The 16354-nt window shown below is 38.6% G+C and overlaps 1 protein-coding gene and 1 long non-coding RNA gene across 2 annotated transcripts; one reads left to right on the top strand and one right to left on the bottom strand.

Moving 5' to 3' along the window:
* Positions 1–583: 583 nt before the first annotated feature.
* LOC133734615 (uncharacterized) lies at positions 584–4308 on the top strand. Its single transcript, XR_009858433.1, has 6 exons — positions 584–1210; positions 1339–1468; positions 1835–1896; positions 2374–2464; positions 2901–2979; positions 3571–4308. It is a non-coding gene; the product is annotated as an uncharacterized LOC133734615 (long non-coding RNA).
* A 9094-nt stretch (positions 4309–13402) lies between these two features.
* LOC133733838 (protein LIGHT-DEPENDENT SHORT HYPOCOTYLS 6-like) lies at positions 13403–16123 on the bottom strand. Its single transcript, XM_062161482.1, has 2 exons — positions 15036–16123; positions 13403–13485 (listed from the first exon to the last, which is right to left on the bottom strand). The coding sequence occupies exon 1, from the start codon at positions 15705–15707 to the stop codon at positions 15036–15038; it is 672 nt and encodes a 223-aa protein (XP_062017466.1). The 5' UTR covers positions 15708–16123; the 3' UTR covers positions 13403–13485.
* Between the last annotated feature and the right edge of the window lie 231 nt (positions 16124–16354).

A 16354-nucleotide genomic window follows, 5' to 3' on the forward strand; every position in this document is an offset into this window, starting at 1 on the left:
GCGGAATTGGGTGTGAGAAATTTTTTAGGTTTTAAATACGTATCGCTCTGATACCATATAAAACAGTATATAGAAATAATTTGATATTCTATTCACACTACTACAGAAAATGAATCACACGACACCTCTCAGACGACGTCACACTGTTTTCCGTGGTGTGAATAATTTCTCATTATTGAGACGACGGTTGTAAAATTTCCATCTTCTAATATATATTCAACCAACGGGTGTTTTTCATGTTGAAATTATGTATTGCTTCAGAAGACGTTTATAAATAGAAGCGTGGTGTGACTGTGAAAAACTTTGAGCGCCAATCTTCCCACCATTTAGTGGTGCCAGTTTTCACCCCAAACCCTAAGCTTTAGCTTCATCGGATATCAAGAAAGTTAGAACATATATTGGTTGGTACAACGGATAAGTCTAAAACTGTGGTATGAATGAAGTCAATTAGCAAGAGAGAAATTAGAAATATGTCCCCCCAAAGCGCAAACCCAAAATTCAAAATTTGAACATTTGGATCCAATGTCCGGACAACATGATTGTATGAGGGCTTGTCCATTAACTAATGAGCTCGTGCCCATGCCCGTGTCCATGCTCTAAACGAGGGGTTGCCCTCTACACTAGGGCAAAAAATTAAAACTCTCTTCGACATAGCTAGCCTTTCTCTCTATCTTCGACAACTTTCTTCCTTGGCCTTTCTCTCGACAACTTGTATTCAACAAAACCATTCCTCTACAAACCGCGACCCCGACCATGACTATCACTCTTCGACAAACCCCGACCCCGACCGTGACCATCAGTACTCTTCGACAATGCTAATCTTAGAACCAACTCTGTTTCAAGGGTTCTTCAAATCGCTTCCCTTCCCGTCCCATCGCTTCAGGGTTATTCCCTTCCCATTGCTGTAGGGTTCTTCAGATCTATTGGCGGTGGTGATTTTTGCTTTATTTGGTTGCTTGTGGCTTCGATTGGCTTCGGCGGTGGTGTTGGCTTCGATTCGGCAGTGGTTGTAGCTTTGGAGGCGGTGGTGATTGTTGCTTTATTTGGTTGCTTGTGGCTTCGATTGGCTTCGGTGGTGGTGTTGGCTTCGATTCGGCAGTGGTTGTAGCTTTGGAGGCGGTGGTTGGTCTCGTGAAAGGTTGAAATTGAGTTCTGGCGACTGTAGATCTGAATCGAACTCTCAAATCAATTTTGTTCTGAGGCAACATAGGTAGATTTGTCTGGGTTTTGAGATTGGAAATCTAAATTTCTTTGATTTCCCTAGAATTTTATCTCTGCTACCATTTCTGTACAGCCTTCTCCATTGGCTAATCATACCAACCCACACAATGACTTTAGGTACCTTTCCTTCAACAACGACGAGGCCAGATCCCCATTCATTCTTTGCTGAATTCGAAATCCCCAATTTTCTAGGGTTTCAATTTTCAACCTCAACCCCCAAACCATGGTCTTATTCAAGAAAGCTCAGGTATTTATCTTTATCTCTCTATTGTCATTTTCCACTCCAATTTGGGAATTGAGATTACAAATTAGGGTTTTGAAGAGGTAAACATTGGTACTTTGATGATGGCGTGGTGGTTAATTGTGTATGGGAGTTGAGTTTTTATTAGATGGAATTGTGTTGATATGTAAGGGTCTATGGATACAAGCTTGGAACTTTGCTGTTATGGCTGGTGTCAATGCTAGGATATCTTCTATCATGATTAAATCCTTCATAGCTGTATTCGAGATAATGTTATAACTTTTAGTATTGCCTTGAAATTGAAGTAGAGGTACTGCTAGGCAGAACTGGTAAATCATTTAGCTAAAAAGTCATCTCATTTTCTTTCCACAGGTATCCCATCACAGGTCATGGACTAAACTTGGAGTTATGACAGCTTCTTAGCGCAATATAAGGTAACATGGAGCTCAGCAACTGTACAAATCTGCTAGTGCAAGTTAACTACCATGCATATTGGACTAAACTCTCAGCATGACTGTTGAGAAATCCTTAATTTTCTTTTGTTCCTTCTTAGTGGTTATTGTAATAGGCATGTGCCTTGATAGTATATGCTTATTTTGTTGCATATATATGTCGCTGCTTAGAGGTATTCTAAAGCTTTGGATGGAGTAGGACAGGGTCTGCTATTCATTTACATCAGTTGATTTTGGTTTCTGTTTCTTACTAGTGAATATGCTTTTCTATTCTTCCTCTAAGCATTCAAGTCTTTTCTATGTATCAATATTTTATTTCTGTTCTCTTGGCCTACTAGGAAAGTAGCTGCACGATTATTTTATTGTCTATTTTGTAGCTTAGATGAATGCTTTTTATAAGTCGACGTTGTGCAACATTAATCTGTTTTTGATGGTTGATATGATTTCCTTCTGCATCAGGCTATGTCAAGAATGTCAAACTTTGATTGAAAACCATGATAAGATAAAGCTTCTCAGCAATGCGAGAAATAACTTGAATACAACCTTAAAGGTTTGTGAACTTTGTTCTCATGAATTTTCAGTTTTCGGTTCACAAAGAGAAGGAGATTGTGCAGTGGCTTAATTGGTTTTGTACTTGAACTCTAGCTCTACAAGTTATGGGACTCTTAAGGCTTTTGTTTTATAGGCTCTACTTTTTCATCTATGATGTTTCATTTGCTCAAGAAAGGAAGTTTAAGTTTTTTACTTCTGTTTGATTTTTTTGGTTTGGGTTTTGGTATGAAACGGTAGTACGTAGTAGTGTAACTAATTCAAATGGTTTCAATACAATCTTGGAGTTGATTGGGGGATATAGGCATAATTGACCTGGTAAATACTTGGACTATATGCAAGATAAATAGCTCATGTATGTTTCTCTCTGTTGTTTTTTTTTTTTTCATTTGTACAGCTTTGATATTAAGATTGTTTAACTGTTAATATGTTTCTAGGTGTGGGATGCAACTGCAGCTGATCCTAAATTGCTGGTCTTTTTGAAATCGTACAGGAATTTCTTACACACTGAATCTGGTAATTAGATCTACCTAGCTTTTCTAATTCTACTCTGGTTTAGATTAATCAGTGGTTCATGAATTATGAGATTCTGAGTGCATAACATGTTCACAAAGTCATCGAAATGTAGTGTATAGAATTAAAAATGCAGAATAATATGGGAATATAGGAATGCTAAATTAACACTTTCTCTAAGCCGTGGTCCTCCTCTACTACTAACTTTCTTGCAATTTTATTTAACAAAAGAACATAAACCTGCTCACCTGCAGTTCTAGGTATTCTGTGAACAAATTGAAAAGCCAGGAATTTCTTACTAGTAATAGGTGTTTGGCAAAAGTCACCCTTGATTGATTTATCTTCATATGTATCTGCTAGTGTTGATTGGGGGATATAAGCATAACTAAGGCCATATTTGGGGATATACTTAGCATATTGTACACATTTTATACATTTTAAAGGTACCAATGTATTTGCTTTGAACTTTCAAAGGCCATCCCATAATGCTTAGTGCTCTGGACTTCATCTATAATTTTAATATAGTAGACTGCTGATTTGAGTAAAGAACTATACCATTACTGGTATCTCATCGAGACTTGATTGATTTTGCAGGGTAAACATGGTATCGAGAAACAACCGTTTCAGCTTCCTGATTTCATTGCTGCAACTGGTACTGAGAAAATTAGACACGTAAATTGGTCATGAGGTTTTTTATTTGGATTATTCTTTGAGCACCGCACATAAGTGCTCCCCTTACTATCAATGAGAACTGACTCTTATGTTCGTACTAATACAGAGACGTTCCTCAATAGGATAGTTCCTGAGGTTAGTATGTTTACTGTAATATCTCATACAGCCTTAGCAACATATGACGTTTCAATCTTTTTATTTTTAGGGGGAATCTGCATTATGGAGACTTGCCTGGCACACATTAAATCATCAATGAGGATCACTATGGGGCACTCATCGACCACCTCTCTTTAGTTCGCAACAAACACTGAAGTTGATGAACTGCGTAATGAACTCGCAAATTATGAGGTGAAGAACCTGCTAAAGTTGGGAAGTGTGCTGGGATGAATCATTGTTGGTCTTTTTTGGGTATATGCAAGGTCTGAAGTGCATTAGGCAAGATGTTGGTCCTTTTTGGGTTGGCCTGAATTGCATTTCATCTATAGATGTGATCATGTACGGATGAGACTATTTTAGCCACATTTGTAGATGTTTTTTTTTGGTATGAGAGATCCGTAGATGTGATCTTTTCTATTTTTTGCATACAATTAGCATTATCGGATCCATTTATGGGATTATAACAGCTATTTATTATAAGAAAATTATTGTTCATTTGGTCAATTTTTGGTTCCAGCTAAATCTGAATCTTGCCATTACCAAATCAAACAATAGTAGGAAAAAAGGAAAATATGTCGTTTGATGAGGATTATAGGGCTGAATCAGACAAATTTTCAACAATTCACATGACGGTTCTTATCGATATCATTGTTGGATGCACACAGACAACAAGTATTAGCAAAAACCATTGTCTCAAATGTTACAATACAACGGTTTGAGTTATATCTGTCGTGTGAAGGCACACATACACTGAACTTTTAGGTCATCACACCACATTTTATGCTGAAAGAACTGTCGTGTGTATACAATTCACACAACGTCTTAAAAATAAAAACTGACTTCTGAACAATCAAGAGACAAGGCTGGAATCCTAAAAACCGTGGTATGAGTAGAAGTCACACCACGGCATATTTCTGTCGACATCTTGTCGACAGCATGTCGGCAGATCTGCCGGTCCATCAGACCATGGATTTAGCTGAAAACCGTCGACCCAATGATCGATATACGACGGTTGAAAACCGTCGTTTGACAGCGTTTCATCAGACGACGCCTCGATAGACCACGGAAATGCAAAACGTGAGACGACAGTTTTAAACCGTCGTGTGAAGCCTTTTGTGTAGTAGTGTCATCTCTCAATAAGGTTTGTAAATAATTACATTAGTGTACATACAAGGCAAGTTAACTATACTATCTCTACAATCACTCCTATTTGATACAGAAAATTAATGTTAATTGATACATTGAATCTGTACCACTCACGTTAACACTTAAGAGTGAAAATTCGGATCAATATCTGAAGTTGAAGTGCATTTGAATAAAATCCATAAGCCCGAATCTCTTCTAGAACACGATGACCTCATTCGATTTTGTAAACTCTAATAATTTCTTTTTAGCTTTCATTATTTTAATAATAGCTGTTGATAAACAATAGATGTTCCCTGCACACATTTTAGTTTATCCTCTACCTACTACATTAGACAATAAAATGTGAACACAAACTACATATCTTATTGGTCGGTTCTTAATTCTGATGGGAGGTTTTGTCGTCATGTATCTGTGGCTGTGAAATTTAAAAATTTGTAGAGCAATTAGTTTATAGTTCTACTAACAAGGTGCCAAGCACTTTACCCCTAACCTAAGAAAACAAATTGGGTTTATAAGATACATCGAGATAAATCTCATGAAAATATTGACGTATTTAAAGTGATTATGAAAGTAATGGTTAATTTTCTAATTTTTTTTTGCTACGTCTACTAACAAGGTGCCAAACACTTTATCCCTAACCCAAGAAAATAAACTGGATTTGAAAGACATACCGTGATAAATCTCATGAAAATGTTGACGAATTTAATATGATAATTAAAGTAATTGTTGATCTTTTTGGTTACATCTACTAACAAGGTGCCAAGCACTTTACCCCTAACCCAAGAAAGCAAATTGAGTTTGAAAAACACACCGAGATACATTTCATGAAAACATTGACGAATTTAGGATGATAATGAAAGTAATAGTTAATCTTTTTGGTTACATGAGAGGAAACTCCTGATCTAGTCTAATTCTAACCAAATTCTCAATCTCCTCTTTACCGCTTGGGCTAATCTTAAGTGTTTAATTGTTAATTAATCTATGTTAAGCCACTAAAGTCCTGAAAAATTCTATGTGTTTCGTTTTATTAATTCTTAAAACGTATTAAAAAAATAATGTGCTTATTTTTTTCTTTTCAAAGAAGTTAAGTTAAAGATAATTAGACAAAAAAGTTAATAACATTCATATAAAAATTTAATGACCTAGCTCTGCTAGGGTTTCTGAGCCATCGTCCCTAGCGAATGCAGCTCTTATACCTCTTCCTACCCGTGGATAAATCTACAGGTCTTGGCCTGCTATTCTCCTTTATGCTTCTTCTCGCTTCTTCTCGTTGGGGCTGGTGATTTGTTCTGCCCATTGTTGGTGTGGATGAGATTTGATGAAGGTTCTGATATGGTGGACGGACTGACATCAGGCGGCTTCTAGCGTTGGTGTGAGGCTAACCCCGGTAGTGATGTACATTGCGATGGTGGCATACTTCAGGGAGCGCCGCATCTGCGGTTTTGGAAGGCTGGGAACGAGTTCCACGATTGCCTGGTTGTGTTTTGACTTGATTGTGGAAGAGATGCAATTGAGGCAGCGGTGGTGTCGGGCTCGTCTTGCCAGCGGTGGAGTTGGGTGGCGCACAAGACGTATCGGGTCTGGGACCGGAGCAAGAGAACCCGGATTTGGGATCCAGGCGGGCCGTGGGATTGGGCTTCAACCCATTCTCAATGTTGGGTTGGGTTTCTGGCCCACTTTATTTGTTGGGCTTGGGTTCTAGCCCACTCTATTCATTGGGCTGTTTTTCAATTTTTGGAATGGCTTGGAGCCTCTGCTCGGTACTAGTATTGGATTTGGGACCAAGGTTTATGGTATCTGTTCGTGAAAGATCGTCTGCCAACTTGGCCATGTTCTGACAACCTTGGCCGGCTTCGTTCTTTAGATGGGAGAGTGCCCTCATTCTGGGGCCAAATTGGCTATTGTCAATTTGTGTGTTGGAATTGCATGGATAGTCAAACCACCGACTACTCAATTCACTACATGGCTGTTATCCGTAGTGTAAAATAAGTGTTGCGTTTCGACGTTGCTGTAGCACCTTTATTTCTTTGTAATTCAGATGAAGTTTTTGCATCTTTTCCGTTCGCACAGTTTATTTTCTTTATTGATGCTTTTTGGCATCACATCGTTGTAATCATTTAATTTCAATAAAGGGCTTACCTCATTTTACTCAAAAAATAATAATAATAATAATTAGACAAATAAAACAAAACAAAAAAAATCAATATTATTAGGTTGCCAAAAATCAATTTTCACCAACTTAGAGGAGCATGCTGTACTGTCCGGAAAAGTTGCCGAGGAGCCTTGGACACTGGAGGCAATACCTACCTGGCCATACCATTGATGAATGACAAGCATAGGTCATGAGATGTACTACTTGATTTTTGAATAAAGCTTTGTACGTAGTTCGGAAAGTGATTGAACATATTCTGAATTTACTTCAATCCTTTCGTACTCATGCAGTAAGAAACTAGGTCTCAAGATATCCAACTATACTTGTGAAATTATTTATGAAGTCACTCGTAAATACACCTCAACGACCAATAGTTAATGATGGCTCTGATGGGTGATTTTGCTAAAATAAGTAACTTGAGTCTTGTTGCGAATGTGAGAGCTCAAACCTAAGCCATTTAAATTTACAACCTTTTACCATTGGATCATCAATAGTTTTCCTCGCTCGTTGCCTGAATGAAACAAATGTTTTATCTTTCTCTTTTTACGGCTGGCCACGTATTTCTAACTTCTTATCTCTCGAAAATTCAAATATAAACTTATGAGTTGTCGAAGATCAAATCATTTTCTTATTGTTTACCGAAAGTAATTTTCCTGGATTCTTAAATAGAGCAAAACATTTTGTTTCTTTTCTAACTTTTACATCTTGCACCTCCTAACTTCTTATACGAACTATATGTCCCCCAACTCGATCGATCTTTTCCTAGTTCCCTCTAACTAGGGCATCATCCAAGGACAAAACATGTACTGAACATTATGAATGGTTGTAACACATATGCACGCATGTGATACAAATTGGTGCATGCTGGTACCAAGCCCCACGGACGTGTACACATATTGTTCGTATGTCTCTCTGCATACCTTATAAAACAAGGGGCATGTGGGTGTCCCCATTTGGATTCAATTAGGTATATATGGTCGTCGTAGACAAGAGGCTAAAGGGCTAAACGCTAAGTATATACGACTATAGATATAGTATACATATTCTTCTGTATCCAAATCCATACGTCAATTATAACACTGCCGACTCCAATGAGGACAAGTCCAGTCGGTTAGGTGCTTAAAGAAACCTCACAACCCCCATGCGATGCCAAACCCACCTCTCTCTCTCTCTCTCTCTCTGTGAAAAGAAATGGAAATGGAAATGAAAATGAAAATGAAAATAAATGAAGTCGATCGATGATCTTATTACCATATGGCATGGTCCATGTGAGAAAGGACTGGATATGATACGAATATATGGCGACAATATCAGGAAAAAGAAATTTGATCAGAAACAAGCAGAGATACCTTGCATGCGTTGAAGAGCTTTCTCTTTGTACAATCACATTCTTGTGACTACTGCTCTTTCTGCACTTAAATTCCGTTCAGAATTCTCTGCCCCACTTACTGTTGCAATATACATGGCCTATATTCTTTTTTCTTTTCAGACTAAATGCCAAAGTATATATTTGCTTTTCTTGTTTAAAAGTTTAAAACCCCTTTTTTTTTTTTTTTTACCCATACTGTTTCTATTACCGTCCTAATTTATTTCCTACAGAGTACAGACTATTATCTGACAAATGGAGGTAACTAGCTGGTCAAAGCTTCCCATTTGCTATGTCTGTTATCATCATATCTTCGGGCATCTCCATCATAATACTTATTTAAAAAAAAAAAATTAATTTAACTAATTTTAGGCTAAGTTTGATATCCAGCAGACTAGCTAAACAAAAGCTAAATTTAACTTTAGCTAAAAAACCTAGCTATATCCTTTCAAAAAAAAAAAACCTAGCTATATTCATAGCATCTTTAGCAATGCTAGCCATTTTTGAGTCAAATTTTAGCTAAAGTAGCTAAAAAGTCATTTTAGCTAGCCACTTTAAAATTATGTCTGCATCAATGCTCTCTATTTTAGCTAGTTTTGAATTTATATTATTTTTTAAATGAATATTAAATAGTTTAAATGTATTTATAAATTACATAAAATAACTTAAAATGAATGTTTTAAATTATAGAGAGTCTCATCCCGCTCTCTATATTTAGGAGCGAGATAGCTAAAAGTTATAATAGAGAGCCACTTAGAAGTCTGGTGCAGTTGCTAAAATAAATAAAAAGCTAAACATGCTCTCCAAAATAGCTAAGGAGCCACAATAGAGAGTCTGTTAAAGATGCTCTCAGCTAGAGAGGAGAAAGAATTTAACTAAAACTTAAATTTAACTTGGACTTTAGATATTCTACTGGATAATAAGAGCATCTTTAGTAATGTTAGCCATATTTGAGTTAAATTTTAGCCAAAATAGCTAAAAAGTAATTTTGACTAGCCACTTTAGAAATACGTTTGCACCAATGCTCTCTATTTTAGCTAGTTTTGAATTTATATTATTTTTTAAATGAAGATTAAATAGTTTAAATGTACTTAGAAGTTACATAAAATAACTCAAAATGAATGTTTTAAATTATAGAGAGCATAATCTCGCTCTCTATATTCATCTCGCTCTCTATATTTAGGAGCGAGATAACTAAAAGTTATAATGGAGAGCCACTTAGGAGTCTGGTGCAGCTGCTTAAATATATAAAAAGCTAAACACACTCTCCAAAATGGCTAAGAAGCCAAAATAGAGAGTCGGCTAAAGATGCTCTAACTCAATAAGTAACTAGTTATATTCCAGTTTTAGCTACTTTTAGCTATGCAAAAGCAAACTTACTTCCAATTTTTAATTTTTTCTTTCAATTTCAATGTTTATCTGTTTCATATGAGCAGCACTAACCTAGCGGTCTGTTAGGGTTTGAGAAACCTCTCGCGGCGGCTTCTCGTATCTCCCTATTGTTTGTCAATGGTGGCCTCTAGGCTGCTTATTCTCCTTTTAGTTGTGTTGGGTAACAATGGTTTTGTGAGGGTACGTGTCAGGTTTTGGTGACATTGCGGCTACGGATGCGGGTATTGCAACCAGGGTCGGTGGCGCTGATCGGGTGTTGTGCTCGATGATAAACCGAGATGTCTTTGTTTGAAATGGGGTCTCGGTTGCTCGGATTGCAGAGTGGATGAAGGAGCTCGGAGATCTGAGTGCTCCGTGTGTATGGTTCTTGAACGCGGTCGTGGGTGATGGGACCAGATTGGGTATGCCCGAATCTTGGGTGGATTTGACAGCGGCGAGCACTGCAGTGGTGATGGTATCGAATATGTCTTCCCTTGATGTGGATGGTGCTAGTAGCTTGAACACTAGTAGGTGTTGCGGTAGTAGTGGTAGGTACGGCGACATTGGTGGTTGTTCAAGCGGTGGATGTGTCATTTGTGGCGGTGTTGATCCTGAGGCTTGGGAAAACAATACTGATGGTATAGTCAGCATAGTCGTTAGTGGTGGCTGCGGGAGGGAGCAGTTGATTGCTAGGGTTTCTGCAACCTTGGACTATTGGACTCCATTTTGGATGTTGGGCTTAATTAGGCTGGACTGGGCTGTTTTGGGTCTACAAGGCCCTTAAGGCCTTTTTCCTTATTTTATGTTATATTTTAGGTTTATTCATCCTTCCCTCTTCTTTGAAGGAAGCTATGACTACTAGTAATATTTAATTTCAGTTTGGGTCACAAAATCTAGTGCTCGGTTGAAACATTTATTTAAACAGCTTTTTTTTTTTTTAACCAAAGAAATTCATTCATAAAATGGGATCTACCCCAATTGTTTACAATCGTGCTTCAGTAACTCCAGAATTAGAGCTGGAGGTTGGGTCTGCCAAACACAGGCATTTCCCACGTCATAGACCGAGTTTGCTAGACAGTGAGCAACTCTATTACAAACCCTTGTTGTATGCTTCACTACAATATCTCTCCTCTGATGAAGTTCTTGCCTGATGTCATCTAGTAGACCTTCTTAGTACTTAGGTTTTATTAGAATAATGGTGCGTGGATTTCCTAAAAGGTGGGTGTACTCTGGATTGCGGAGTTTCTATTTGGCTAGAATAGGTTCTTTGTAAGTCCTAAATTATAAAATTGGGTTGACCTCTTTCGTTTCAAAAAGGTACTTCATGGAGATGCTCTTAGGTACCATCCTAACCATTTTCATGAAGTCGTTGATCACAAAATTAGCTTTCTATAGAAAATTTGACAAATAGATCGAGGTTCTAGACTCTTAGTCAAACCTTCACATTATTATTCAAACTTTCACTTCAACATGAAAAAAATAAAAATGAATAAATAAATAAAGGAAAAGAAAAAGAGAAAAAAATTCAGTCACTACGTAAATTTTTTTTTTTTCTTTTATCAAGATTTTATTTCCTCAAATGTGAAAAAATCATTAATGTAAGCTATCTATGATGCCACATAACCCTATGAGCAAGAACCCTTCTCGCTTACCTAACGCCGCCAGCGGCGTATCTCAGCCATGGAAGCACTTGAGGCTTCCCCAACACCGAGTGCTCATGTGCTTGATTCCAGCGAAGCCCACCGTAACCGCGACAAAGGGTAGCACGCTGCCCTTATACCATCATTTCAACAGACAATCATATGGATCTATTTTCTTTCACCAGGATCAAGCGAGCGCTGATCGCTGTTTAGGCAAGGTTGTCAGCTCAAGGGATCTAATATGGCTCTGGGATCCCGGTCCTAGATGGTGACTTCGCTGCTTCCTTGTAGCTATGTCATTGATGGTGATGGTAGTGGTGTGGGGCTGTGCACACGTAAGGTCAACGACGGAGGATCTGCTCTGTGTCGTGATGGGGTTTGGTGGTCTGCTAAAGTGGTGGTTGATTGCGGCGCTTTTCAGTAGGGCTACGTCAGAGATGTAGAAGCGGTCAGTGCTGATGGCCGCGCGGAGATGGCATGATTGGGTGCCAAACAGAAGTTGGGTGTCCAGATCAAATCTGGCTAAGGCTTTGGGTTGTTGTTGGGCCCAGATCTGAATCCATTCAATGGCCTAAACCTCTCTAGGGGGTGGATTTGGGACCCAGGAGATGCGATGATGTTGTTCAATTCTCCTGTTTTCTTTTCGCTGGGGATGCTGGTTTTACTTTCCGGTAGACTATTCTTTTCTACATTTTATAAAGAGTCTCAGTACATTCACGTTGTGAGTACCACAATTGCGTGCCTTGGCGAGCAGTGCGTTTTAGGCTGGGATGAGTCTAGATTTGATTGGTTGGCCGATTTTTTGCATGCCCAGATTGCATATTCTAATGGTTTGATATACAAATCTCAAGGTCGTGACAATAGTTTTATTGTTGGTAATTATCTTGAGGAGACTGAGGATTTATCTGCTAGTTTTCCTATAAGTGTTTCAGAGCAGTGTTCTATTGTACATGGACAAGTCATTGGTGTAGTACACCTTCTAATTTGTTCTATTTTAGCTCTAGGATTAAATCTTTCTTGGCCTTTATATACTCCCCATTGGGATGCCCTCTTGAGCGATTTCTATCGCTAGTTCAATGAAATTTCCTTTCCTCAAAAAAGATTTTATTTCCGCACACCGATCGAGTCACTTCCGCCCCTTTTCCTAGCTTCTCTCCTGTTGTGGAACCCAAACCCTAACTGGCAATTACACATATATAAAACACAGCAAAAATCACCCAGGAGAAGGATATGTCAACACGATCTAGGTTGGAGGGGCCGGATGGATGAGATGGAAGAGGTAAAAATGGTGAGATGGGCGGTATGGGGTTGTTGAGATATGGGGCAAATTCAGAAGATTAAGATGAAAAAAATTAGGTGCATGTGTAATCAGAACTTCCATTTGACAAAAAGAAGAAGAGAAAGTAAAAAGATTAAAATAAAAAATAGTACTGTTAGGGTTAGGATTATAGTTTTAAGAGAATTTTTTAGATTATAAAACATGTGATGCCTAATATGGAGAGATTTAGAGCGACTACATTCTTTTAATAAAACTAGCAGGGCCCACCCACTATGTGTGTGAAGAGAAGTTAAAGATAGTGGAGAAATTTCTAGTACAACTACCACATTTTCTGCTTTTTTTTTATTCTTTTGTTTTCTATTATTCAATTTACTATATTATCCTTATTGATTCATTATAATTCATAGTTTTTTAATAAATAAAGGTTAAATTGGTAAAAAAATTCAGTTTTGGAGAGCAAGCTCTCTTCTCTTAATAATAGTATAGATTAGCTAATCATATTAATTATATCGCTTTTAAGATGTACTTATTACATGAATTATGAGGATTTTTCTTAATTACTTAGCAGAATACCTTATATAATGTGGTAAAATTAATTAGTTAAAGAGTGAAATGGAGCAAACGACTAACTTGAGGCAGAGACGTAAAAGGGCAAATAGTTGGGGAAAAGAGGGACAAAATATCGCAACAGTAGTGATTCTTGAAAAAGCTAGAAAGTGAAAGCACCCTGCAAAGTGCACAAGGATGTCAATAATGTTCATAATTAAATAAGAAAAAGAAAAGGTCAAGGAATAGCAAAATGAAGCAAACAAAAAAACCAGAGATTGATAAATAAAAAATACTATAATTTAATTTTAGCAGCTTCATGAATAGGACAATAAATGTAGCATGATGACATTTCAATTGGATATGGAGTACTACTGCTAATTTAATCTTTGAAATCCAGAAATGAGTTTTTGTTTCTGAGTGACTAGTGCCTGGTGGGTAGTCTCTGCTATTATAACAAATTGGTATATAATAGTTTACAAAGATATGTATAAATAAAAATGGAAGCAAAAAAGGGTTGGCTGGTGGTCGTTTTCACACTGAGGTGGAGTTTACTCCAAATATAAAATAAGAGCAAGCAAGCAATCACATAAGGTTTTTCTCCTCCTCCCCATCATCCTAGCTTGTTTGTTTGTTTTCAGAGAGCGAGAAAGAAACGTTGTTTTCAGGAAGAACAATGAAACAGAGAGCAGGCTACTCAATCTGAAAGAGTTAAAACGATCCAGATTACAAATACCAAGAAACCAAAACCCGAAGAATTAATGTTACATATCTGAGAAACAAAATCTGAGATTCAAAGATGGAGAACACCTGAAACTGTGAGTATAAGAAATGAAGTGAATCAGAAGCGCACGTGGGGGTTTTAGAGTGACAAAAGAAAATCGGGGACCAGATGAACCAACCCTATGCTCAGTAAATAGGGTTGTGACCCTCCACAGTCCGCACTGATATACTTGCTATATAAACCAAACGAGTAACAACAGTAGTTTGCAGATGGGGATATAAATAATAGAGGAGATCGAATATATTAAATGAACCTCAATGATATGGTAAATTGGGTTGTTTAAGTAAGGGGTATCACTATCAATTTACATCAGTTATGATGTGTTGGTTTAGTCATGAGCTTTGTCTTTGAAGGAGGCTAGGAGGAGGGTTTTTGTATGATATATATTGCACTCAGTTGGGGTTAATGACTCTAGATTCCAGTACGTCTTATACTCCGGAATATCATAAAATTCTCGTTGAAATAAAGCAAATCTAAAACTTTATTAATCGTTTCAAGGACTATTGCGCTGTGTAGTTGTATCTCTGCAATCTGTCCCATGTGAAGAAATCTAAATATCAATCATAATAGTAATGGTTTTCACTCGACGGGACTGCAAATTTCCGAGAATAATAATCAATTATAATAGCAACATAGTTAGAGCTTTGAAACTGTAGCAACAAATCAGCGAAATAAGTCTTGCAATGAGCATAAGAACGGCCCTATTGTTCCTCCTACGGGGAGAAGATCGAACCTACACTTAGCCTTTCGGGGAATTTCCATCGAACATGCAATAGATGTCTGGGTAATCCGATCTTCAAAAGATCGAAATTAATTTCTAAAATTTTCGTTCATTTGGGTCGATCCAATTATCATCAGAGAATCGCCTTGATATACATACCTCATAATCACAATTTTAAACGGGGAATAATATTTTTAAGAAAAAAAGGAGAGAAAATTAGTGGAACCTATACTGCGGCAGTAGTAGTTGTAACAGCAGCAGCAGCAGCAGCAGTAGATTGACCAGTTGGAGCACCGTCACCTCCGCCAGCGGCAGCATCGCCGCCTTGTTGAGCAGCACTACTGGAACCCACCGACACATTCCCGGCCACCGTAACGGTACTTGGCCGTTTCCGCTTCTTTTTCTCGTAGGGAATACCCCTGGCCTTGGCCTGACCCTCCCTGACCTCCCTCAAGTAGATTCTCACCGCGCGTGCCCCGAACGGGTTCGACTCGGGCCGTCCGCCGTTCTCCTCGTAGGCCGCCCTCAGCCGTCCGATGAGCGCGTCGAGGCTACCCCACGCCTGCTTGAGTGGGCAGGCGCACGGCGCCGGAGGATTCGGATGACCGAAATATGGACACCCCGAATTGTGCACCTTAGTCTTCCCGAACTGATCGAGGTACTTGAGGAACTCGATCACGTGGGCCCCGCTGCACCGCGCCAACGTCAGTGGCGGCTTGTGGTTCTTCAGGTACTGCAGGAACGTGTTCCAGTCTCGCCGCTTCTGCGACTCGTAACGGCTCGGCGGAGCTGGAGATGACGAAGCCGAAGCTGTTGTTGTGGCGGACCCGGTTGCGGCGGGTGGAGCCTCGCCTCCGACGCTATTAGGGTCGGATGGTCCACCGGAAGCTGAATCCATCAAGAAGAACAGGGACTACACAATGATTCTGTTTTGTTTAGCAATTGAGTATGTATCTGTGGGCTAGCTAGCTCTCTAAGAATATAAGCTATATATATATATATATATGTGTAGCTAGCTCTCTCTCCCTTCCTCCATGTGAAATGAGAATTGGGAGCTTCAGGGGGGAGGGGTGAGTTACTGTGGATTTTTCACGGGAAAAGTTCTTGAGTTTTTTGTTTTTGTTTTGTGTTTGAGAAATAGAGGGTTTTAGAGAGAGAAAGCTAAGAAATGGGTTTTAGAGAGAGAGAGAGATATGGAAGAAGGAGGGGAGCGTTTGGTGATGGGACGTGAAAAGTATGGATGAATGAATATGATGAATGAGACTCTCACTCTCATCTAAGAAAATGAGAGAGAGAGAGAAGGGGAGGGTTTGTGTAGTGAGATCGAGGGGTATAGATAGAAGGAGATGAAGAAGGAAGGTGGTATTCACAAATATTTTCACATGGTGGCCCCAATGGAAGTGACATATTTACTATTCAACTCCCTAATCCCTATCTGCACTCTGCAGTAGCAATCCATTACCGTTTTTTTACCACTTTCCATTTATACTCACCATAGGGCGCTTGTATACTATACTTAACTTTTACTTTTAGTTTTTTTACCGC

This window comes from Rosa rugosa, chromosome 2, assembly GCF_958449725.1.
Source record: "Rosa rugosa chromosome 2, drRosRugo1.1, whole genome shotgun sequence".
Taxonomy (NCBI): domain Eukaryota; kingdom Viridiplantae; phylum Streptophyta; class Magnoliopsida; order Rosales; family Rosaceae; genus Rosa; species Rosa rugosa.